Source organism: Phascolarctos cinereus, unplaced genomic scaffold (genome assembly GCF_003287225.1).
Source record: "Phascolarctos cinereus isolate Bilbo 61053 unplaced genomic scaffold, phaCin_HiC Scaffold_1;HRSCAF=81, whole genome shotgun sequence".
NCBI lineage: Eukaryota > Metazoa > Chordata > Mammalia > Diprotodontia > Phascolarctidae > Phascolarctos > Phascolarctos cinereus.
This window is the reverse complement of record NW_027555514.1, coordinates 248,709,177-248,735,274: the sequence shown is the minus strand read 5'-3', so window position 1 is coordinate 248,735,274 and position 26,098 is coordinate 248,709,177. Positions and strand designations below refer to the sequence as shown.

The window sequence follows — 26,098 nt, the reverse complement described above, 5'->3', positions numbered from 1 at the left end:
TATTGTTCAATAAATGTTGTTAACAAAGGTTGGGGTGTTGTTGTTTTTTTTGGATTCACTAAAATTGAAATTTAGAAATTAGTTGCACAAATACTGAGAAAATGGAAACATCTATCGAAGGCATAGGTTCTTAGCTTCTTTTTGTGACCTGGATGCCTTTGGTGAAGCCTATGGACTCCTCAGGGGGAAAAAACAAGTTTTTAAGCATATAAAATATATGATATGAAGGCAATCAATTTTGTTGAAATACTATTATTGAAATATATTTTTTTCTAAAAAAATTGTTTCACAGATCCAATATTTAAGAACCACTGATCTAAATATAATTTTCCATTATAAAATTTGTTAAATGAATGGATGAATGAATGAATGAACAGCTGAAATATTGAATGAATGATTTTGTATGGACTTTCTAGGAATTCTGGGAAGGCAAAAATGTGAGAAATTAAACATTCAATACATTTATTGTGTCAACATTACATTTAGCTTGTAATCAAAGCTTGATTTTTATATATTTTTCTTTTTCTGCTTATATAGCTCAATAAGGTTTGCAGAATGCTATATATGTTTATTTCATTTGATTCTTTTTTTCTGAATGAATGTTCCCTAATTTACTGACTCAAAACCTGAACCTGAAATTGATTTCAGCTATGTGAAATTTATGGGTGCTGAGAAAGGACTAGAAGTTCAATTGTCCTGACGCTGACAGTATTATGATTGCTAAGAAACATAGCAACTTAAAGTCCATAGCCATGTCTAAGATAAAAAGTGATGTGGAGAGAGTGACTGGTGATTTTTAGACTTCAAGTGAAAGTGGAACAACAAATATTGCTTGTTTTTCTGCAAAGATCAATTTGACTGAATGCCAGCTCTCCACATTTCTTTGTGGCTAAAAACAACTTAGAAATTTTCTGAGATTAATTCCCCAATGAAGGGTACATTTGAAAACAACTTTATTAATTATTGAAAATAACAGTAACATTCGAGAATCTTAACCTGAAATCTATTAGAAGTTGAGTGTACAGAGAGCTAGCCTATAAATTCCTGCTATTGAGAGAGGTTGAGGCTGGTAGATTTCTTAAGCTTGACAATTCAGAGCTATAGTAGGTCTAAAGTGAGTTAGGTGTCCATACCAAATCTGGTACCAATATGGTAAACCCATGGGAATGGGAAGCCACCAGGCTGCCTAAGGAGAGGCAAACTGGCCCAGGTTAGAAATAAACCATCATCTGTGCTAATCCAAAGTGGGATCTACCTGTGAGTGGCCACAACACTTCTAGACTGGGTGAGACAGGTAGACTCATTGGGGGGGGGGAAGGGAAAAGAATAGAAAGAAAAGAAAAAGAAAATTTGTTTGTTTATACTGTAATTTTAAATAATTAAAAATTTAAATAACTTGACTTAAATTATCCTTGGAGAATTATCCAGGAATCTGTTTGTGAATTTGAAAAATAATTAAGGATGAAATTATTGTTTTATATCTCATTTCACATTTTCATATGATGTTGTTCATTGATTAGTTTATTTTCCTTTTTTGGTCATTTTTCTTGCTACCAATGATAGCCAAGTGATCTAAGGAAACATCGGAGAAAGGTATTGTACATATTTTATATAAACATTACTGTTTGATTACTTAAGGATATTATATATTTTTTCATTATACTAGTTAAAACCACATTATCATCAAAGGGAAGACATATTAAATTATGGTACACCTCTCTAAATTATTTATATATGAGCATTTGACCTCTCAAGACTTCAGTTCCTTATATAGATTTCTTTTGACCTAAATTTGCACGTATTATCCATATCAGAAAAATCTAGCTTTATAATTTCTGAAAATAATAAGAAAAGCTAATAAATCACTGAATATCCTGAGAAGAAACTAACATGGAGGCTAACTCTAAATAACAAAACTAAGCAAACAATCTAGGAAAATATATGTATGAAACATAAAGTAGGCTTAAGAATTAACCTTAAAAAGGAATGATGGCTTCACACTGATAACAGTTAACCCAGATGTCAGTTTTGCATTTGTAATGAAATTCACAGAAATGTGGGAGATTGGTCAAACCATTCACATTGGAAATACAAAGTGGGTCCAAAACACACATTGCTATAATATGCCAACAGTTTAAGAGGCAGCCAGTTGAGTTATTCAATCAGTATACATCTATTGTATTTCCAACCTTTACTTCCAGTCCTTATGTCAAGACAAAAAAGAAGATAAATCCAGAAGTATGCCCTCCACATGCACACAATTAAATTCATATATGTTGCCCAGAATCTCAGAACTTCCTAAAATCTTATTAATAATTTTAAATAATTCAACGATAATATTCAGGCTGCAATTTTTATGTTCATTCTTTATCAAAGATAAAGATATAACTCACATAATATAAAAATACAGGTATTAAAAATGACTTATTCAGGGCTTCCAATCAACTTGACATCAATATTGAAGTCATATTTATAACATTAACTGAACTCTTATTTTGAAATATTTCTGCCACATCAAGAAGAAATTATCATTTCTTTGTCTTTAACAACCTCTATCTATGTAGTGTAAGAAATAATATGCAATAACAATGTAGAAAATTATTTCTCCATGATCGATGCAAGACTATTGGTAAATTTTCCTTGAACAGAGACCTCTGTTCCCTTATACCCAATAATATAGTCTTTCCAAACAACTCATATTTAATTGACTTCTCCCTAGCAAATCTTTGTGCCCATCTCCTTATAAAGTTTATTTTGTGAATCTCCTAATAACAAAAATAATCTATCTATCATTTCCAGGATTGTTCTGCCAAATCTTTTTTCCATGTACAAAAAACAGTATTTTTTTTCAATTGTTTAGTGATTCTTATTAAACTCGTGTTATAATTAACTGTGTTGGACTGGCTGGTTTTAAAATATTTAGCTCTTTGAAGTTCTTTACCCTCCCTTTTTTCTCCAGTTCTTACCTTCTACAAACTTTATTTCCTACCTTACTAAAGCTAATGGAAGTAATCTACTATGACAATCTGATCATAGGTACCCTTGTATTGTTTCTCCTATCTTCAGTTCCACTGGAGTCTTTTCACAGTGCCAATTAAAGTCTTTTGGTCTAAGGAGTAAAGGAGTAAACTTATACCTTATGTGTAAGTTTCCATTGTAGAGTGAGCCAAAACCTCAGGAGCCATGATAGTTGATGTTCCAGGGATACAAAATCGCAGCCAGAAGAGAAAGAGTAGGTGGAACTAAGACCAAGAAGAATCTTTGAAGTGAATTAAATGTGGTCCAGAGATGAGGTTAAAAGATGTGATGCTGGCATCACAGTGGGAGTATTTCAGTTTTACAAGGTTCTCCCAGTTTTCTATATTCACTTTCCTCAAGAAGTATGCATTACTTATCATGGGAGCCTCTCCTCCCTTCCTTTCCCACCAACTCCTTTGAAATTGGCTGCAGAGGGATAGGACTCATTGCCCAAATTGTTCTCTAATGTGTAAGTGGCGATCTGTCAGAGGCAGCAGATTCCTTGTTCAACAGTGAGTGGGACTAAATATATCAGTTTCTTAACTACTTCTATAAACTTTTAAGGAATGACACAGGAAGTGTTTAATAAATGCTAGTTGACTAACAAATTTGAATTTTGGCTTATTTATGAAAATGATGATGTCAATAAAGTTGTCATACATATTTATACACAAAAACATATATTGTGTATGTGTGCATCCATCATAATAACCAATACAATTTGAATGGTACTATTGGATAATTTTTAAAACTCATAGTATTTTTGTCATATTAATTTCTAGAGAACTTTTTGGAGAATCAAGACTATGCCTTGTTTGGTTCTTTATCTCCTTCTGATGCTTATATCCCTAGGACTTAGCACAGTGCCTGGCACATAGTAGGCACTTAATAAGTGTTTATTGTTTGACTGATGCTTAAGACCTCATACTTGTTTCTTAAATGAATTTCATATCCTCCCCACTAGCTTGAACCCTTTAAAGGTAGGGAAACTTGTCTTTCCCAACTTGTATCTCCCACAAATGCTTGAGACATGCCTTGCTTATTACTATCCCTCAGATATTTATTGAGTGGAATTGGGTAGATTGGGAAGGAATGGAGTGGAACAAAATGAAATTGAAACTGTACAGACTCAGTTTATGTAGACTATAGGTTCAAGGGTAGATCTGTGTGTATTTTGCAATTATTTAAATGTCTTCATTACTGTAGGAAGATCTTATCTTCGTCTCTCAATTTTGACCTTAGATTGCCGTGGTTGAAGAAGATGGTCGTGAAGATAAAGCAACAATAAAATGTGAGACATCTCCTCCCCCAACACCAAGAGCAATCAGAATGACACATACCCTTCCTTCATCCTATCACAATGAAGCCCGGAGGTAAGAGTCTTTTTGCCCACAAACCTGGTCTTCTTTTGAAATCCCTACTGTATGTAGTTTAGGCATGTCAACATAAATAGCATCTGATAATAGATGCTTCTTGAAGGAATGGATTTCTTTGTAATGATAGAAAGTTAGACTTCTCAAAATGAGCTATATGTGTTGACAAAGAAGTAAAGCTGGGACAGACATTTGGAAGACCCAGACATTAGGAATGAGGTGTCAGTTTTCTTTTTTTGATCTAAATTAGCATTTCGTTAGGATAGGAAACTCTCCTTGGGGAGCTCCCTTCATCAGTTCACATCAGTTCAGAGCATCACCTGTTCTGCAACTCATAATGGCAGACAGTTGCCTGAGCACTGATGATAAAATCAGTATTGCATCAAAGGCAGAAATTGAACCTGGTTCTTTCTGAGTCCAAGGCAACTAGGTGGTTCAGTGGATAGAGCACTAGGCCTGGAGTCAGGAAAACCTGAGCTTAGATCCAGCTGCACTTACTAGCTGTGACTCTGGGCAAGTCACTCTCTCTCTCTGCTTCAGTTTCCCCCTCTGTAAAATAGGGAAGAACATACCTTACCTCACAGGTGCAAGGGTACACCAAGATACTTATGATGTGCTTAACACACTGCTTGGCATACAAAAAGTGCTTAATAAAGGCTTGTTCCTTCTATGACTCCTCCCAACTACTTCTATGATGTCACTCAAAACAGTCACTATTAATAAAGTACAGTTAAACTATTTCATGCCCTGTTTGGGACTTAAAATAGTTTAAAGGCCTGTATTTTTAAGGCCTGAGAGAGAGCATATAGTCATAGAAAAATATACTAAATATTTTTGTAGAAAACAGAGTTGGAATAGCAATTCCAACGCTGTCACTGATTTTTAAGTCATTGTCATGGATGCATGAATGGTGGAGTACAAAGGGATCTTAGAGCTGGTCAATAGATTTTTTTTTCTTTATGGATGAGGAAAATCAGAATTTGGAGATGTTGTTACTTCATATAGTAAGATCACAAGATTTGGACAGACTCCCTGAAATCTATCCCTGGTCTCCTTTAGAATCAATGATTAAGAATCCCTGTACTCTCTAAAGTAGATTCCAGGTCCAGGTCACTTAATTAAGTCATTTGGTACTATAAACTCGCTTAACTACCCAAGGTTTTGTAGTTAGCAAATGGAAGATCCAGGACTCAGACCCAGGTCTTTCAGACTCCAAATCCATGCACTTTCCACTAATAGTGAAATCACAAGTATGTACCAGATGAGGTGGGAGCAGAGAAGGGAGGAGAGAAAAAAGAAGAGGAGTCTTTGCTTCCCTTCTACACATTTTATAGTTTAAAAAAAAGATCATGTATCATATAGGTACAGCATTACCATGATGTTCTCACTTTTTAATTTTTTTCAGCAGTTTATCAGGGTCCTTGGACACAGACAGCATCGGTCTTGGCAGTGCCAATAGTAGCCAAGATTCCCTCCACAAAGCCCCCAAAAAGAAAGGAATCAAGTCTTCAATAGGACGCTTATTTGGTAAAAAAGAGAAAGCCCGGCTTGGACAACTCAGTAAGGAACTGTGCTTTATTATCTTTCCACTGTCATGCTCACACATTTTGGTCTATCTACCCTGCAGGTTTTCTTTTTCAGATGTTTCTGTATTAGCGCTTTTAAACTCTTTCCACCCTACAAAGTTTTGTTGGTAGCCGCGCTTGAGCCCAATTCTGCTCTGCTATGATGTGTTGGGTTTTTTTAAGCGAAAGTTCTGACACATGTAACACAAAGAGAATTTTATAGTGTTTTCCATTCCAGTTGTTTCTTCTGTAACGCAGTTTTATAAATAATTTTCTGTGTGATAGGCTTTTCTTTTAAACAAAAGAAATGAAGCAATCAGAGCTGACTATGAAAATCCCAGGAAAAAAAAAAAGTGAATTTGTAAGACTTGAATAAAACAAAAGCCCCAAGGAAGCATGATGCTTAATTAACTATTGAGTATTTTTTAAATGCCTGCTATGTGCTGGGTGTTGCACTGGTTACTTAGAATGAAAAAGAAAGAAGGAAGGAAGGAAGGAAGGAAGGAAGGAAGGAAGGAAGGAAGGAAGGAAGGAAGGAAGGAAGGAAGGAAGGAAGGAAGGAAGGAAGGAAGGAAGGAAGGAAGAAAAAGAAACCATTCCTCCCCTCAGGAAGCTTCCAGTCTATTGGGGGAGGCAATGTGTACACATATAATTACACACAGAATTTATACAGAATTAAAACAGGAACTGATGGGGACAAGGTAAGTCATGGAGGTAGAAGCCAGGGACTCTAACAGCTAGGAAGATCAGGAAAGGCTTCATGTAAAAACTGACATTTGATAAGATCTGTGAAGGAAACTAGAGATTCTAATCACAATAAGCACTTATTAAGCTACCATTATGTACGAGGCACTCTGGTAATCTCTGGGATGTGGATACAAAGAGTGAACTCATCCTTACTCTCAAGAAATCTGTATTCTAATGGGGAGACAAGTACATTCACAGGTATACACAGTAGAATTATAAAGAGAATAAATGCTAGGTAGTTAGGGAGGGCTGGCAGTTTGGGACCAGATATAGAAGGGAGAGAATCAGGAAAACTTCATGGAAAGAATGATGCTTAACCTAGGTCTGAAAGGGAGAAAGTCTATGGAGCAAATGTGAGGAGAGATCATCTTCTAGGCAAGAGGAAAGGTCATTTTAAGGTCAAGAAGATGGGTAGAGTTCTATGTGCAAGGAAGAGTGAGAAGGTCCTGCAGACTGGATTGTAGCATGCTGGAGAGGGAATAATATTCAGAGAGGTGGGAATAATTAATTGGGACCAAGTAGTGAAAAGCCTTAAAACTTAAATGGAGGAGTTAATATATTATCTCTTGGAGGTGATAGGGAATCACTGGAGTTTGTTATGTAGAGGAGTGACATGAGCATAACTCTCCTTAAGGAAAATCACTTGGGTGGTTGTATGGAATATGAATAGAAGAGGGGCACAAATGAGGCAGAAGGACCAATTAGGAAGCTGTTGCAATAATGTAGACAAGAAGTTACAAAGGGCTGACCTCAGATTATTGTTGCGAGAATGGGGAGAAGGGATTGGATACAAAAACAAAAAAAATGTTGTGGAAATAGAAATGACAAGATCTGAAAATTAATTGAAGATGTGGAATGAGGGGAGAGTGGAGGATAATGCTGCAGTTTTGATCATGAGAGAAAAAAAATTGTGGTGTCTTCAACAGAAATAGGGAAGTTTGGAAAAGATAATGAGTTTGAACTGCTTTGGATTTGTAGATTGGGAAATGTATTTGGAACAGTCAACTGGAAATGTCCAGTAGGCAGCTGAAGACACTGGTCTGGAACTTAAGAGAAACACTGGGCCAGCTCTATGGGTCTGTGAGTCATCTGTAGAGATCATTTCACACAGAGGTGATATTTAAGCCCATGAGAGCAGATGAATTCACCGAGAGAAGAAAAGAGGGCCCGTGAGAGAGCCTGAGGGAGCACAAACTATCTTGGGGCATGGTATGGAAGATGAACCTGCAAAGAATGGAGAAGGGCTTCAGGAAGATGGGAGGAACATCAGGAGAGAATGGTGTCATGAAAACTCAGGGAGGGGAGAGTTGTCCAAAAGGAGAAGAGAGATCAAGGAGGATGAAAGCTGAGAAAAGACCATCAGATTTGGAATGAAGACATTATCAGTAATTTTCAAGAGAGCAATTTCAGTTGAGAAGTGAATCAGGTGGGAAGCCAAATTCATAGGATTGAGGAGTGATTGTGAAAGAAGGTAACAGACACAATGAGTACAGAAAGTTTTTACCAAGAGTTTGAGCAAGAAGGGGAGGACAGAGGTCAGCTAAATGGCATAGTGGATACTACAACATTCCTGGAGTCAGGAGTACCTGAGTTCAAATCCAACCTCAGACACTTACTAGCTGTGTGACCCTTGGCAAGGCACCTAACACTAATAGAAGAAGAAGAAGAAGAAGAAGAAGAAGAGAAGAAGAAGAGAAGAAGAAGAAGAAGAAGAAGAAGAAGAAAAGAAGAAGAAGAAGAAAGAAGAAGAAGAAAGAAGAAGAAGAAGAAAGAAGAAGAAGGAAAGAAAGAAGAAAGAAAGAAAGAAAAAAGAAAAAAGAAAGAAAGAAAGAAAGAAAGAAAGAAAGAAAGAAAGAAAGAAAGAAAGAAAGAAAGAAAGAAAGAAAGAAAGAAAGAAAGAAAGAAAAGGAGGAGAGAGATCCAGGGTATTTAGATCTAGTATTTTTTTAATTGAAAAGGTTTAGACATTTTGAGGGCAATAGGGGAGGCATGAGTCAATAGGTAGGGAAGAGGTTGAAGATATGTGAAAGGGAATATTTGAGATAGAGCTGAGAATGCATTTCTATGCATTGCAGACATGCTGTGTAAAACCACCGAGAAGAGAGTTGGAATATTTTCTATGAAGAACATCAAGAAAGTTATATTGACTAAAATAAAGAGTATATGAAGGGAAGTAATATATAATTTGGATAAAAGGGTAGGTTAGAACCAAGTAATGAGGGGCTGAAAAGGCCAAACTGGAGTTTGTCTGTAAGATTTTGTTTTTTTAACCTTGTGATGACTTAGACTTTTTAGACTTTTTGTGGGGTTGACCAGGCTCAGATATGAGATTATTATACATTGTCATACAACTGAAGAAAATGGTTCTAGACCCAGACATACAGGACAGTCTGTTATACGACAACTATGTGGCAATATCATTTATCATTGGGTCCTCCATCCTACACATTTTCTTAGCTATTGCATTTCTCCAAATGCCTAGTTATATCATGTATCCTTTTTTCCTCAACTCCAATGTTGATAGTGCAGTTTCATTTTTTTTCCATTTTTATTTTTGGTATCTTCATGTTTTTCCTCGAGTTCTGTTTGGGAGGATGGCTAGAGTCGGTCTGATCACAAGGGCATGGTTTCACTCAGCCTGTAACACCACAAGAAACAAAAAAGGAGTGATTGACTCAGCTATAGATTCCTTTTTTGTTTCCCAAGCCAGGAGAAGTCAGATTTATTCAAAAGCCAGGCTCCCCAGGCTTTAGCTTCCTGACTTTGTGCTGAGAGACTTTCCGAACATGGTATTTTTGGTTACCAATTTTGGCCTGTAATCTTTAAGACACACACACACACACACACACACACACACACACACACACACACACATTTTAAATAACACATCTTTTCAGACTTGCCCAGTGTAAAACCCAGTGAGAGCATTAGAAGCTGTAGGAAGCTACTATGCCAACAGCTGAGTGATTAAATACACTTCAGCAGGAGTATTAAACAACTCCCAGGGGAGTAAGGGGAGGAGAGGGGGGAATGAGTGAGTGTTGCATAATTGAGTAAGGGGATGAGTTTGGTTGTTCAGTACATCAAAGTGGCTTACCAAGATAGATTTTGTTTCTCTTCTTTCTGTGTCCATTTTCTTTGCTTTCTCAACCATTTGTGAGTTTTATAATATCAGCTTGTTCTTAATTTTTGATACATAACAGTGCATGCCAAATAGCCTAGTAGGCCATTGTTAATTTTTTTTTCATGCAGCCTAACATTTTAATAACATGGTAGGTGACTTTTTTGTCCACTGTTTTGTTGATGGCAACACCAAACCCCAAATTTCAGGGTTTTTTTTTTCTCAACCTCTTCCTAAATCTACTCTTCCTGTCTTTTTTTGGTTCTCAATCCATTCCTTGAGCCCCCAGATTGCTATTTTGGAATTTTTTGTTTTGTTTTGTTTTTGGCAATAGACTTCTTTCAAAAATCCGGTAGATAGAACATTTATTAAGTATTTGCTGTGTGCCAAGCATTGGGTTCAGAAATACAAGTGAGGGGGTAGCCATGTGGCACAGTGGATAGAGCACTGGCCCTGGATTCAGGAGGACCTGAGTTCAAATCCAGCCTCAGACACATAACACTTAATAGCTGTGTGACCCTGGGCAAGTCACTTAATCCCATTGCCTAGCCAAAAAAAAGAAAAAAAGAAAAAGCAATACAAGTGAGCAAAACAGTCCCTGGACTTCAAGAAGCTTATATTCGAATATGCAAAGGACAACACATAAAAGGAAGCTAGAAAGGAGATGGGTCAGATAGGTGGCTCAGTGGATAGACCACTGGGCCTGGAGTCAGGCAGACCTGAATTCAAATCCAGCCTCAGACACTTACTCACTCCTTAACCTTGAGCAATTCACTTAACTTCTGTTTGGCTTAATCTACTGGAGAAGGAAACGGCGAACTACTCCAGTATTTTTGCCAAGAATACCCAAAATGGGGTCATGAAGAGTTGGACACAACTGAAGGACTGAACAACAAAAAGACTTGGGGTCAGTGGAGGGGAAAGTTATTAGCTCTCTTTTAATATGTTAAGGGATATTATTATTAAGATATATTAGACTTCTTCTGTGTGGTCTTAGAGGGCTAAACTAGAAGTAATGAATGGAAATTGCTGAGACCCATTTTTGATCCAAGTATAATCACAGTCAGGCTCATCTATTGAGAGCATGCATTCTACCCAAGGAAAAACTCTGAGTATCTACAGCTACACAGGAGTGAAATGAGCTGCCCTAGGAACCACTGGATGCCTATTCCCTAGGGGTCTTCAAGCAGAGGCCGGATAGCTATTTGTTGGCTATATTGTAGAGGAGGTTCCTATTTGGGGATAGGTTAGACTTGATGACCTCTGGGGTCTGGACCTTCCACCCCTGAGCATCAGTGTGTAAACCAGGTTGGCTTGAATGGAGAACTCATGAAATGGAAGAGTACAAGATAATACTAGAAAGGTAGAATGAAGACATCATGGAGACCCTTGACTAGCAAGTCTTAGCATGGGAATCCATAGTGGCTTTTGAAAAGCAAAATAACAAGATGAACGAACACATTTTGAAAATTCTCTCTGGTAACTATTTAAAAAATGAATTACAAGAAAGAAACTAGGTTTTGTTGCACTTTTATTTCAGTGTTTTTAAAAATGATCTTGCCCTATTATCTCTTATTATTATTCTGTATTTTTTTTACTATGAGGATAAAAATGAAAGTAACTCACATGTTACAATGCCTCAATATTGCAAAATAGTTTAAATAAATTATTGTGTTATAATAGCCTTTCAAAGTAGGTATGAGAAACTTTGTTATACCCATTTTACAGAGAAGAAAATTACTGTTTAGAGAGGCTAGGCAATTTATCCAGGATACAGCCAGAATCTAGCAGAGACAGAACTGGTACCCACATCTTACCAGAATTCTGTATATTCAGAATATTTCTAAACATCTCATTTTTCCTATTACTTGAGTTTTGTTTATAGAAACTACATATCCTATAATTTTCCTAGGATATGATTTAGCATTTCTGCTCTGCAGTGCTTTCCTTATTTATATCTGTTCTCTTTCTCATCCCCTAAAACATTATGTTCTTGAAAAAGAACTCACTTAAATAATAATATAGACTTTTCCTTGTTTTACTATGAAAGAAAGATTCATTTGACCACCTGGTAACTCAAAATGTTTCAGATTCTATTAAATAGCTCTCCATCTGGGCTGATTGAGAATTTTATAACTTTTAACTGAATTTGTTAATTCCCATTTACATTCCAAAAGACTTATTTTATTATCACTTGCAGATTATGCATGATGATTTATGAGTATACAGTAACTCAAATGTGTGAAAAGAGAGCGGTAAAATGAAAGTCTTCACCAACTCTTCCATGGAAAATTCAAGTCTTAAACAATAATCCTTAAGGGATACTTTAGCCTTGCAATGGATTGCTTTTCTAGAATAATAGAATTTAGTGCCTTGCTTAAGTAAGTACTAAGATAAGTAACCTTAAGTTAGTTATGGGCACACTTTTTTATGGATTGGAGAGGGCCAAAGAAATTAAAATTTTCCATGCTGGAAAAAAAAATGTTTGGAAATGTTCATGGAACATATACATAATCAGATAAGATACATTTGTGATCCTGAAATCAAATTCACTAAATCAGAACAATGTGTTGACATCTTAAAAGGAAATTGTTCTTGATGCTAAGAGGAAATATATTAAGCTATGAGAGATTAAGTTAGAGGTTGTAATGCTTTCATTCAGATTAAAAAAAAAACTGAGCAACCATCTTACCCTGTAATAGTATAATAAAAGGTCTATGTGCCATGCAAAGCAATGGGACTTTGTATTTCACTCCCCTCTTCCCCACCCCCCATCCATTACCTCCATTGGTTATCCCCTATTACATCAAGGGCAAAATCTCTTTTGTTTGGAATTTAAGTGTTTACAAGCTGAGTCTTGTCTACCTTTCCAGCCTTTCTCCTATGCTTATATATTGAACTACTTACTGTTTCACACATCTCTCTCTATCTTTCATCTCAGTAGCAGTCTGGCCCGTGATTTCTGATTGATAATTGTTGTTCAGTCATGTCCAACTCTTCATGACCCCATTTGAGGTTTTCTTGGCAAAAATACTGGAGTGGTTTGCCAGTTCCTTCTCTAGATCATTTTACAGATGAGGAAACTGAGGCAAGTAGGGTTAAGTGACTTGTCCAGGGTCACACAGCTAGTAAGTGTTTAAGGCCAAATTTGAACACAGGAAGATGAATCTTCCAGATTCCAAGCCCAGTGCTCTATCCACTGTTCCACCTAGCTGGCCAATCTGGCCCATAGTTGGTGCTTAACAAATGTTTATCAAGTGATTATTACTTGCTTGATTCATAACTGTATTCTCTGACTCTCAAGTGGGAAATGTATTTCCTCTGCATGCCCATCTCTTAGAATCCCTGATTTCTTTCAAGATGCACTTTTTTTTTTGGTTAGGCAATGGGGTTAAGTGACTTGCCCAGGGTCACACAGTTAGTAAGTGTTATGTGTCTGAGACTGCATTTGAACTCAGTTCCTCCTGAATCCAGAGCCGGTGCTCTAATCTACCGTGCCACCTAGCTGCCCCCAAGATTCACTTTCTACCTTCTCCTGTTCCCTTCTGCTACCTGCTTTGTGTTGTTGTGAATATTTAGAATAGCTACATTTACATGACAAATTAAGGTTTGTAACTTTGCTTTACATATATTATCTCCATTGATATTTATCTATATATATCTTGTCAATTGATTAGAATGTAATTCCCTTGAGGGCAGGGACCTTTTCACTTTTCTCTTTGTACTCCCATTACATAATTAAGTACCTGCCACTTACTGAGTGTTTAATAAATACTTTTTAATTAATTGATAAAAAAGCAAACAGCCACAGATGAGTTATTAGTTTGGTTAGATGCTTTCTATACTCTTGTAATAGGAGGCAAGTTGCTGGTTTTAGTGGGGCTCAGTTATCGTAACAATATTGCAAAATTCTGGGCTTTTTTCTCTGAGAGATTTAGCATTAGCTAAACCTCTCTGTCTAATGTTGACAGTATCACAGTTTGAACTTGAACTTTGCAATTAAGTAAATGGCTTCATAAAATTATCTTATGATAATGGCCCATTTTTTTTCAAGTTTTTTTCTGAGTCTAACCAATACTGAAAAGAAAGAATACAGAAGAAAATGCTCATTTTTATAGTTCAGTAGATAATTTATGAGTTAATTATCCATTTAAGATTCCTGAAAGAAATAATTGCATTGTAAATTGCAATAGTCTTACTGTTAGTGCCCAGCATGTTTTTATTTCTCTCCTTTTCTGCCCTGAGGCTGTGTATACTCTATGAACCCAGAATACTGGCATTAAACCAAGTGTTGTAGAATCTGCTGGGTAATGACACTGTGTACCCACCAGGGGTTTTGCATGAAAGTTTTTAGAATTTTCGAAACACTTGGATAAGATGAAAATAACAAGACTGAGTATAAAAAACATTATTCTTAGGAAGAAAAAACAATACTTAGTTGTATGTTAATATATTCAAGTTTTATGCTCCTTGGAATAAGGCATATTTGTATACTTATGTAACATTACAAATGTGCAAGCTTTAAAAATGGAGGAAGGTGGGGGAATGTGAGGGCGAATGGGTAGCACAGTGTATAAAGTGCTGGGCCTGGAGTCAGGAAGACTCCTCTTCTTGAGTTCAAATCTGGCCTCAGACACTTACTAAGCTGTGCATCCCTGGGCAAATCACTTAAACCTGTTTGCCTCATTTTGCTCATCTGTAAAGTGAACTGGAAAAGGAAATGGCAAACCACTGCAGTATCTCTGCCAAGAAAACCCCAAATGGGGCAATAAAGAGTAGAACATAAATGTAACTGAAAGGACTGAATGAGAATAATAACAATTTGCCGGGGGGGGGGGGCCGAGAGTGATTGAGAGAAGTTAAGAGAGAGAGAGAGAGAGAGAGAGAGAGAGAGAGAGAGAGAGAGAGACACGGAGGGAGGGGGAAATACAGGGAGGGAAAGAGAAATCGTTGAACATTTTCTTGTAAAAGAACTTTCCATATACTCTTTCTTTTAATCCCAACTTAATCCCCTTATGAAATATTTACCTGCCAACCTGCCAAAACTATGTACCTAGAATTTATTAGGGAAAAAAAAAGCAGAGGTAGTAATCGTGATCTCAGATGAAGTTAAAGCTAAAATAAATTTAATCAAAAAAGAAAAATAGAGAAACTACTTTATATGCTACTTTATATTTATATATAATATAATATATAATATAATAATATAAGATATATAATATAATATATAATAATGTAATATAATATATAATATAATATAATAACATTATTTTAGACTATTGAAAATAACTAGACTGTATAAGAGAGGAATACTGCGGTGGTGTAAGAAGCGATGAGTTGGTGGGCTTAGGAAAATACAGAAAGACTCGACCTTGGGAAGGAAGAAATTATGCACCCTCAGAGAAACAGAGGACAAACAAGTATAGTACAGTCTTGCATAGATGCATGTGAATGTATCTATCTATCTATCTATCTATCTATCTATCTATCTATATATGATTATAGTTATCTAAGCATAGGTATGTGTATGTAAGTATATGCATGTATATATCTTTGTGTGTACATATGTATGTATATGTGTATGTATCTGTGTGTATACACATACTTGAATGTGTGTACATATATGCTTATATGTGTGTACATATTTGTCTGTATATTATGTGTTCATGTATATATGTATGTATCCATATACAATTTCTTATTTTGAAGTTGACTGGTGACTTTGGAGTGAGCATATTGGGTGGAGATAGCTGCCAAATTGCTAGACACCAAAGACAGTAAGAGGATGGTGAGGAAGTAGAGGCACTGATTGCTGACCACCCTTTCAAACATTTAGCAGCAAAATGATGATGATGATGATGAAGAAAAGAAAAGTTTCACATTTCTTAGTAGGTTTTCTTAGAACTTAGTAGGTTTAACATACTTGTATTAATATGATCTAACCTAAAATATTTCTCTGTAGGAGGCTTTATGGAGACAGAAGCTGCAGCACAGGAGTCCCTAGGCTTAGGCAAACTTGGAACTCAAGCTGAGAAGGACCGGCGACTAAAGAAAAAGTAGGTTTAATAATTTCTTCTCCCTTAGCTAACGTTGATGTAAAATGTTAGTATTTCTATTTGGAGAGTCCAAAACAGTCAGATTGAAAGCTAGGAAGGCAAAATAATGCTTTGATATTTCCCTATTTGTTTCTTTTTTAATTATAGATTCTCAATGCATATTTCCTTGATGTATTGGACACAAATTTGAAATGCTTTGTATAAAATATTAGTTGTAGTTGTGACAAATAATTTCTTCAGGAGAAGATATCCCCTTCAGGAGGGGATAAAGACAGGCCTTAGGATTTTATTAATATACAGGGAATTCCCAGATGGGGTTACTTCCTCTACTGATGAAGTCCCTTTTTCTATAGTTTACACAAAGCCCCACCCCATCCCCCCCAAATCATAGAAATTGAAAGAAGGAAATTTATAGTAAATGTGTCCAAATGCATGCATTCAGTTTGGAGGTTTTAAGAACTCCAGTACTTTAACTAGGTTAGGTTGAGACAGCTTTTTTTCTTTCCTTTTCTGCCCACAGTGGGATCAGGTATCTCACTTAACAGTTTCTCTAATTGGAAGAATTAACAATACCCAACCACCTACTTCCTTGTTTTCTTACACTCAGAGTTCTGGTTAGCCATTCTTTGGATCCAAATATCGCATCTTTTAAAAAAGAAAAAAAAAATAGAAGGCAGGAGTGTTTTTGTTATCTAGTGAATATATAATTATTTTGGAATCCCAAAGACCAATGACTTCTTCCTTCACATCTGTCAGGAAACTGACAGTATGTCTTTTCATTCACATAAAGTGGGTAATAGTTAAATGCCTTGTGAAAGTGATATATTGTGAATCACAGCAGCTGCTAGAAAATAAAGTTGTCTCATAAAGAGAGAAGGGGGGAAAAAACCACACATATCAGATGCTTCCAATGTCATCCCAGGCATCTGTGAGGGGAAAAAAGAGGATGGTTAGAGGAGGTACTTTGAAAGCAAAGATATTTCCCCTTCCCCATAATTTGCTCATTTGCTCTTCCCTTTTCTATTCCTGAGATTCATTCTCATCTTTTGTATGTACAACATTTGTTTCCACCCTTCAGTTCTAAGATTTGAGTGATATTCAGTTCCATATTCATCTCTCCTTGCCTAGAGATATCCTTTGAGCTATTATCATGAATCATTGAACCATTCCTATCATGAGCATCTGAGAGTTCAAGAATGGAGTGTTCCCAATGCATCTTTGCCATAGAACTTCAAAGACAAAAGACATAACTCCAGAGATTTTGTTAATATGTCTATGCCAAGAGGGACCTCAATAAAATGACCCTTGAAATGTTTTCAAACCTTGAATATTTTCAATCTATGGTATTCATGAAGTTTAAGATGGGCTATTCCCATATAAATACAATCAATGAAAGCATCTATGATTAGAAATATTAGTTAAACTTTGCTTTTTATGGTTATTTCTTTTATTATTAAAAGAAGCATATTTCAAGAATAGTATTACATATTATATTTGTCATGAGAGCTATGCGCTACATAATTTTATACACTAAATAATTTGGGTTACTTAGCAGTTCCTAAATGTCTCAAATAAAATTATTAACTGAGTCTCATACATTCTCACGTGTTAACTTAAGAGCAGATTGTGCTATCCTCTAGATCCTGCCCAGTCATCCCCACAGATACTTAGAGTTACTGCATAATAAAATTTATCTCAAACATGAGTGGTGACAAAGTGATATATGTCACTGACGGGGCCTTACAGGCAGTCAGAAAATGAAATTTGCCTTACATTTGGTGTTGTAGTATTAATAAAATCAATAAGTATAAACATGACATTGAAATTTGAATAATAAGAGTAAACCTTGAAATTTAAGATGTGCAATATTGTACTTGTTCAATTGCTGGCTTATTTCCAATTTTTAGTAGAAAATGTCCATTATATGGTTTTCTTTCAGACTCAGAGAAGTAGAGGTAGCTCGTGTTGTGTGTGAGTGTGTGTGTGTGTGTGTGTGTGTGTACATTTGTATGGTAGCTATTATGCTTCTATTTGTTTTCGGCTGCTCATGGACTTAGCTAAATCAAGTTGTATTCTGCTCCTATACTTTTTTCCCCAGATAAGAATGTATTGGGGTTTTTTTTAATTTTTAAATACAATAATGTTTTATTTAGAAATATTAAAAAAAAAAACCTTTTTAGCTTGAAGCTATAGAAAAACAGGTAGAGCTAGATCTGGCCTACTGGCTATACTTTGCCTGTCCCTGCCCTAAAATGTTGGCCTTCCTAAAAGTAAATCTTAGTCCTGAGCACTTGACAGCTGCTTTTCTATCAAAAATCTCTGTCCTTTCATGTCACCACAATATCTAGCTCTTTCACTTCTCCTACTTCTCTCAATCTTTCATCTATGCATTTCTTTCCTTTCATAGTCTTAATCTGTAATGGACCAATCCATACAACTATGAACTGTTCTTTATCCTTCAATACTCTCCCCTTTGTTCTGTTGTTATTCACACTTTGGCAAACCTCAGCTTTTATTTACCCCCAACATCATCCTGAGGTCCTACTCCCATGATCTTGAATACTACTAGAAGTAGTCATACAATGGACAGTTAGGTCCACGAAAAAAAAATTGCCATCATTTGATCTCAATTGAACCCTCACTGTTGCATGGTAATCCTTTTATTCTTCCTTGATTGACTCCACCACATTTCCCACGTCTATCCCAAACCTCTCTCCTCATGCCCTACTTGCGATCTCCTGATGTGTCTTTTTCAGCAAATGACATCTCCTTTTACCTTACTGATAAAGATAATGGGAAGCCATCTCCTGTGATCTCCCTCTTCTTCCTATTCCTCACCTCAAACCACAATACATCATTCCTCATTCTCTCTTTCTTTGCTCAATTCAATCCAATTAAAATCAGTAGACATTTTGTGCGCACCATGTTCAGTCATTCATTCAGAAAGCACTTACAGTCAAGTCACTGGCCCAGTTTCTACAGAAACACAAAGGAAAAAGGTCAAAAAACTTAAACCTCCAAATAGATAGACTAATAATATCAATGACAACAATAACGATTGATCAATTCATATAGAATTTTAAGATTTACAAGGCACTTTACATACAATAGCCCATCTGTGTCAAAGTAAAATAATATGAAATATTTTCAAAAGAGAGAGAAAACATGAATTAGTGGAGGGATGGAGAATGGTCTTGTGCAGATGGCACTTGAGCTGGACTTTGAAGGAAGCTCAGAAGGATGTGAGGTGGATGTAAGGATGGAGTGTTTTCCGTACTTGGGACTACCTGGAAAACGCATAGATAGAAGAGATACTGTACCATTTCTGACAAACAGAGAGTAGACCGCTTTGACCAGGATGTCGAATACCCCAGTCTCCTAGGAAGAGATATCTTTTCTTGTCCAGGCCAACTCTTCCATTTGTCTCCTCACTCCATTGATCTGAGGCGGGTAGATGCTGGAATTGGAATCAGGAAGATCTGAGTTCAAATTATGCCTCACACATTTACTAGCTGTTTGATCCTGGGCAAGTCACTTGACCCTCTCTACTGATGTAGCCTCTGTTTCCTTGTCTGTATAAATGGAAATAAAAATAGCACTTAGATTATTGGATTGCCATGATGGTAAAATGAGATAACATGTAAAGTGCTTTGTAAACCTAAAAGCCTTATATAAAAGCTAGTTATTAACCATTATTATTATCCCATCCATTATATTCTTCTTTGGGAGTTTTCCCTCTTAATTGTTTCTTCTCTCTCCCATTTCAAATTTATTCTCATGTTTTCCTGATAACTATATGCTAATTCAGTGTTCTTTTCTCATTCATCATTGTCTTTCACCTCCCTACCACATTGGACACTGTGTGTCACCCCTAGGCTTTCATGGTACTGACCTGTTCTGGATACCTTTCTGTGTCTTTGTTTCTCCTCAATCTCCTTAGCTTGACACTATCTTATTCCCTAAATATAGGTGTCTTTCTTTGTCATTTTCCCTTTCCACACAGTTAGTAATTAAGTTTGCATGAGTTCACTTAATATATCTTCATAGACTATCAAATATGTTTCCTTTTCTTTCTTTTCTTCCTTCCTTTTTTCTCTTTCTTTTTTCCTTTCCCTTCCTTCCTTCCTTCCTTCCTTCCTTCCTTCCTTCCTTCCTTCCTTCCTTCCTTCCTTCTTTCCTTCCTTCCTTCCTTCCTTCCTTCCTTTCTTCCTTTCTTCCTTTCTTCTTTCTTTCTTTCTTTCTTTCTTTCTTTCTTTCTTTCTTTCTTTCTTTCCTTTCTTTCTTTCTTTCTTTCTTTCTTTCTTTCTTTCTTTCTTTCTTTCTTTCTTTCTTTCTTTCTTTCTTTCTTTCTTTCTTTCTGTCACCTTACAGAGAGACAGATCAACTGTTCTATCTATATCACAGAAAGATAGATCTCCCAATTTTCTCTCCTGAAATCCAGTCCCATATTGCTAGCTACCTGCTAGTAAATTCTATCTGCATATTCTGTCATCATTTCCAAATCACTATGTTTAAAAGGAAACTGGTTATCTTCTCCCCTAATCTGACCTTCTAGAAAATTCATTTTCTGTCAAGGATACCACTTGTACAATCTGAGAGTTACCTTACTTATGCCTTTTCTTAAACCTCACACAGCTACCACCCTAGTTCAGACTAGAACAGTAAGCAGCTGAACTTTTGAAGGAGCCTGACATTTGATTGCCTTTCTTAACACCTCTACCCACTCCAGTCTATTCTCATATCACAAGTGGATATTCTCCTAAGTACAAGTACTACTCTGTTACTCTTTTACTCAGTATATTGTTTCCAAGATCAAATAAGCTCTTCTATTTAGCACTTAGATTTCTTTACAGTCTAGACTTTCCTTTTCTTTCCAGTCTTCTTACACATTACGGCCTTCCATGAAAAATACGTTTTAGCCATGTTGGTCTACTTGCTATTCCACCCATGTGACACACCATCTGCCATCTTCATACTTTTGCCCTGGCTGAACCAACCCCTAAAAATAGACACCCTCCTCACCTCTGCCTCTATAGATCCCTGGTTTTCTTCAAAACTCAACTCAAGTGCCAACTTCTCCGTGAAGCCTTTTCATTTGTCAGCCTCTTAGGTCATTCTCAACTCTTAATCTATGGTCCTATCATTCCATATTGTCTCCCCCATGGGATATAAGGTCCTTGAGGGCAGGGATTTTTTCTACTTTACTCTTTGTATCCCCACTGTCTACCATATTGTAGACTCGTAAATATCCGAGGATTGACTATGTCTTCCTTACCCTACATATCCATTCAGTTGACAAGTCTTATTGATGTTACCTGCATGCCTTTCATGTTTAATTTATTTTGTTCACTCACAGGGTCTATTTTCTACTTCAGGGCTTCATCACCTTTTGCCTGGGACATTCTAAGAACATCCTAACTCTCTCCAAACCCCTCCCAATCCTTGTTTTTTCATTTTACAATCATCCTCCATAAAGGTACCAAAAATCATAGGTCTAAAATTTTCAGTAACTCTCTGCCTACTCTGTCATGAGGAAAATTAAAAACTCCAGAGCCTGACATGTGAAGCCACCCCAAATGTAGCCCCACCCAACCTTTAGAATCTTATTTCATATTACTTTCATTCATGTTCTCTGTTTAAGAACTGGCCATTCCCTCTACAATCCCTCTGTTGTTTTACAATACCTAGCATACACTGGATCCTCATCTCTGCCTATCAAAATCTTTGTCTTCATTCCAGAAGTTTTCCCAGTTCATTTTGGGTGTGTGTGTGTGTGTGTGTGTGTGTGTGTGTGTGTGTGTGTGTGTGTGTGTGTGTGTGTCTATGTGTCTATGTACTCTCCTTTAGCAAATTATCTCATATTTATTTAATTAGCTGTGTATTTGTTAGCCATTTAAAATAACTACAGACATTATAAAATACTTGTGAATCTACCTGCCAAGACAAACTCAGGGACTATAAGAACATAATTACAAACTTTTCATGCAAATAAAGACAGATCTAAACAAGTAGAGAAATAGTCATTGCTCATGGGTAGGCCAAGCCAATATAATAAAAATGACAATTTTGCCTAAGTTAATTTACTTATTCAGTGCCATATCAGTCAAAATGCCAAATAATTATTTATGGAGCTAGAAAAAAAATTACAACAAAAGTCATCTAAAACAAAAGTTCAAGAATATCAAAGGATTCAATGGGGGGAAAATGTGAAGGAAGGCAGCTTAGCAATACCTGATTTCAAACTATGATAATCAAAACAATCTAATACTAGAAGAAATAGAGTGGTAGATCAGTGGAATAGATTAGGTATACAATACACAGTAGTAAAGGACCATAGTAATGTAGTGTTTGATTAACCCAAAGATCTAAAATTTAGGGGCAAAAATTAATCTTTTGACAAAAATTACTGGAAAAACTGGAATAGTTTAGCTGAAACTAGGCATAGATTGACATCTCACACAATATACCAAAATAAGGTCAAAGTGGATAAAATTATTTATATATAAAGAGTGATATCATGAGTAAATTAAGGAAACAGAAAAATTTACCTGTCAGATATTTGAATAAAAGAAAAAATTTGTGAATAAATAAGAGAGATCGTAGGAATTAAAATGAATAATTCTGATTACATAAAATTAAAAAGGTTTTACACAAAAAAAATTAATAGTCAAAATTAAAAGGATAGCAGTTAATTGAGGGAAAATTCTGCAGCATGTTTCTCTGATAAAGACTTCCTTTCTCAAATATATAGAGAACTGAGCCAAATTTATAAAATGTTTTTTTAAAATAAAACCATAAATCCTGCCTACAGCATAACATAAACTCCTTGAAGGCAAAGATCTTGATTTTCTGTCTTTGTAGCCTGATTGGCTAGCAGCACTATGGTAAGCCATTAGTTAATTAAATATATGCTGTATTGAATTGAATGCGTCCCATCTATCAAGCTAGAACCTTGATTTTGTACTAGGAATCCATTATAATTGTTTAAGTGATCTTTTAAAAGTAATTGCATGGAGGAGGGGGCTAAAAATTAATGAACTCTATTTTAGTGGAGAAAAATTGCTTTTCAGGAAATTCTCAGAGCTGACAAGAAAGCTGCTGGGTTAAGGGTCTCTGTCTGTTTAAAAACTATTTTACCTCTGAGTCCCCACAACATAGCCACTTTTTCTGGCTCATTAATAGCCACTTCAAACTGCCAAGGGACTTTAAAAATGGTTGTCAAAGTGGCCCATAAAGACCCCTAAGAAAAAATGGTCTCTTGGTTATTTGGTATAGTAATTTCTATTACCCTACCTCTTTGCCTTACTGATTATCTCTGACGTGCCCAAGATTCAAAACCTGGTATTCCAAATCCATTACAACCATTCCTTTTCTCTGAGGGAATTCAGGGCTTATGAGTCTTTAAAATACATTGTATGTGTAGCATATTAATTCCTACAACTGTTATAATCATGTTAATTACCTGTTCAGAGCTTACTGTAGAAATAACAATGCATGCTCATAAATTACAGGATAACTTTAGAATGTGAAGCAACTTAATATTATTCCTTTCCAACAAAACACACAAAGTCAGCATAAAATAAACATTATAAATAAGTTCCCTTTGGAGAAAAAATCCTAAATTAAAATCCTTTAGACATTTGTGTCCACATAATTAATGTCTTTTATTCTTTACCCAGAAAGAATTCTCCCTATCCATTTGTACAAGTGCAGAAAATTTGTATAATCTTCCCAAAATTTTTAAATTATGTAGTTCCTTTTAAATAGTTCTATTTTATGTATAAAAGTTGAATAAGACATGTATAAGATTATAAAGCTACTGTTGAAAGGGACCATTTAATATATTTCATCTAACAGATAAAGAAACTTACAGCTGGAGAAGTGAACTGACTTTACCAGATCACACAGCTAGTAAATGTCTGAGGCAGGATTTGAACTTGGGTCTTCCTGATTCCAAATCCAATGTTCTATCTACCATAATACCTCAGATCAAGAGCTCATAGGTTATATGCCAAAGGTTACATAGGTGATGAATGTCAGAAGTGGTTTTAAACTCAGGTTTGCTTATTCCAGAGCTAGCGTTCTTTCCACAGTACCACTCTGTCTCCAAAGCCATGTAGTTCCCTTCTTGCTAAGGAAAACAATAATTGTCTGTATTTAGTTTAATTAGCATCATTTTACCCAAGGTATAACTTCTTGTTTTTAAATATTTACAACAAAACTTGTCTGATTCAGACTACACTAAATCATAATTAGTGATCCAGACAAGACTGGCTAAAGGTTCCAGTTATAAAGCAGAGTTTGCTCTACTATTTAATAACAAAAAGATACTATCTTTCTGATTTACCTTGTATTATAATTACTCCTTTACATCTTATATCCCTCCCCCAGCCAAATAGAATGTAAACTATAGGAGGGCCAGACTTAACTATTTTGTATCTTTTTTATCTCAGGGCCTAACAGTAGGAGAAACTTAAAAAGTATTTATCTGAATTGAGTATTTGAACTGCTTAAGATAACACAAAAGAACTAGTATGCATCCTCAGAAGCTGCCTTAAACTCGTTTACACAAAATTCTTATGCTAATTTAAATTATCACTATTTTTTCCCTTTAAAACAAGTTTCCTGTAGAATGAATTTTCTTCCAAAAAAACTTTTGAAAGCAATAAACATGTGTTTCCTTAATATTATGTACTGTGACATTTAAAAAGTTAGAGAGACATAATTTCTGGGTAATTAGTCATTTTCTTATAATAATGCTAGTGTTTTAATAAAAGTGGTCAGTGACATTCTCCAATGCCAAAGAGCCCGTTTGGAAGTGGGCTCACAGTTTATATGCCTTTGGAAGAGTGGATGTACCAGAGGGTAGCAATCAGTTCTGATTGGTTAACAATTAGAGAATTATTACAATGAGAGGTGGACCTATTAACTTTGATTATGTCATTTACTTCCAAATTTTCCTTAGCCTTGGGGAAATCTAGACCAGGAATCTGTATCTCCCACCCAAGGCTGAGAAGAAGACAATGGTCTGGGAGTTTCACTTTAGATTAAATTCCTTATAAAATTGGGAGGGGGTTGACCAAGATTGAGGAAGAGTTAATTTAATCTCATTATCACTTATGTCCTTCAAGAGACTGAATTTTGAAATGAGAGCTATAGAAAAAAGGGGAACCTCTGGATTACCTCAAATCACTGGTTATTAGTAACCATTTCTCTCAGTAAGTGAAACTTTTCAAAAATAAATTCTATAATTACATGATTTCATAGTTGGGAAAAAAATCTTAGAAGTCCTTTAATTTATCTTTGCCTCTGTCTAACTCATCTGAATCAATGAGGTTTTACTATATGCTCATTCTAACTTTGGGAATCCTGAGACTTTTAAAGATTTTTCTTTTATATTCAGACGTGATTCTTCATTATCATTAACTTAAAGTGAGAATAATCACTCTCATAAAATATTTCCGAAGTTAATTAAGCACTTGAGAGTGACTAGCAGTTAATAGGTGTCTTAAAGAAATATACATCAAAAATGTTCATCTTTGTCACACTAATAGCGAAAGCAAGGAAGAATGATCAGCAAATCCATGAGTTGTATTTCCCTTTCCACTTCATATCCCACCTATGCTATTTGTTTGTGTTTAATAGCTTCATAACAGAAGAGCTAAGAAGCTTAAAACTTCCTGAGCTTTATTTAGAAGCCTATTTATCATGCCTATGTAACTTTTTTAATAGAGAAAAGTAATTTTAAGATATCTTCAGTCACTGTTTCTCCTGGCTCATAAAATTTCATTACAATTATTTCAAATGCTTAATCATTCAGAACAATAATTTTAAAATTTTAATATAAATATAAATATTTAATAATAAATTATGCCCAAATACAAACATGCAATTTTATACCTATCTTATATTTTACAAAAAAAGAAAAAAAACATAGAAGGGGGGAGAGGAGAGAGGGAGTGATAGGATTTGGAACTCAAAACTTAAAAAAAAGAATGTTAAAATTGTTTATATGTAATTGGGGGAAAATAAAATATTATTTTAAAAAAGAAAAAGGACATGGAGAAAAAATAATTAAAGAACTTAATTGAGCTTTTAAAGGTAATTGATATTTACATTCCAAAATTGTGAAAGAAAAAATATTTTTTTCTAAATGTGCTTGATAATCTTTTTAGAGAATTCTGGCTTATAGAACTATCCTCCAATCTCCTTTTGTTC

The 26,098-nt window shown here is 35.5% G+C and overlaps 1 protein-coding gene across 19 annotated transcripts in view; it reads left to right on the top strand.

The window, feature by feature from the left end:
- Positions 1-26,098, top strand: part of PPFIA2 (PPFI scaffold protein A2) — a 670,503-nt gene that overhangs the window by 582,609 nt on the left and 61,796 nt on the right. For 12 of the 19 annotated variants that reach the window (XM_078146464.1, XM_078146473.1, XM_078146470.1 and 9 more), the window contains 4 exons: positions 1,564-1,593; positions 4,261-4,391; positions 5,797-5,951; positions 15,787-15,880. In XM_078146464.1, coding sequence (XP_078002590.1) covers positions 1,564-1,593; positions 4,261-4,391; positions 5,797-5,951; positions 15,787-15,880 — 410 coding nt within the window. The remainder of the gene's footprint in view (positions 1-1,563; positions 1,594-4,260; positions 4,392-5,796; positions 5,952-15,786; positions 15,881-26,098) is intronic. The other 7 variants (XM_078146471.1, XM_078146469.1, XM_020993479.1 and 4 more) reach the window with 1 other exon arrangement.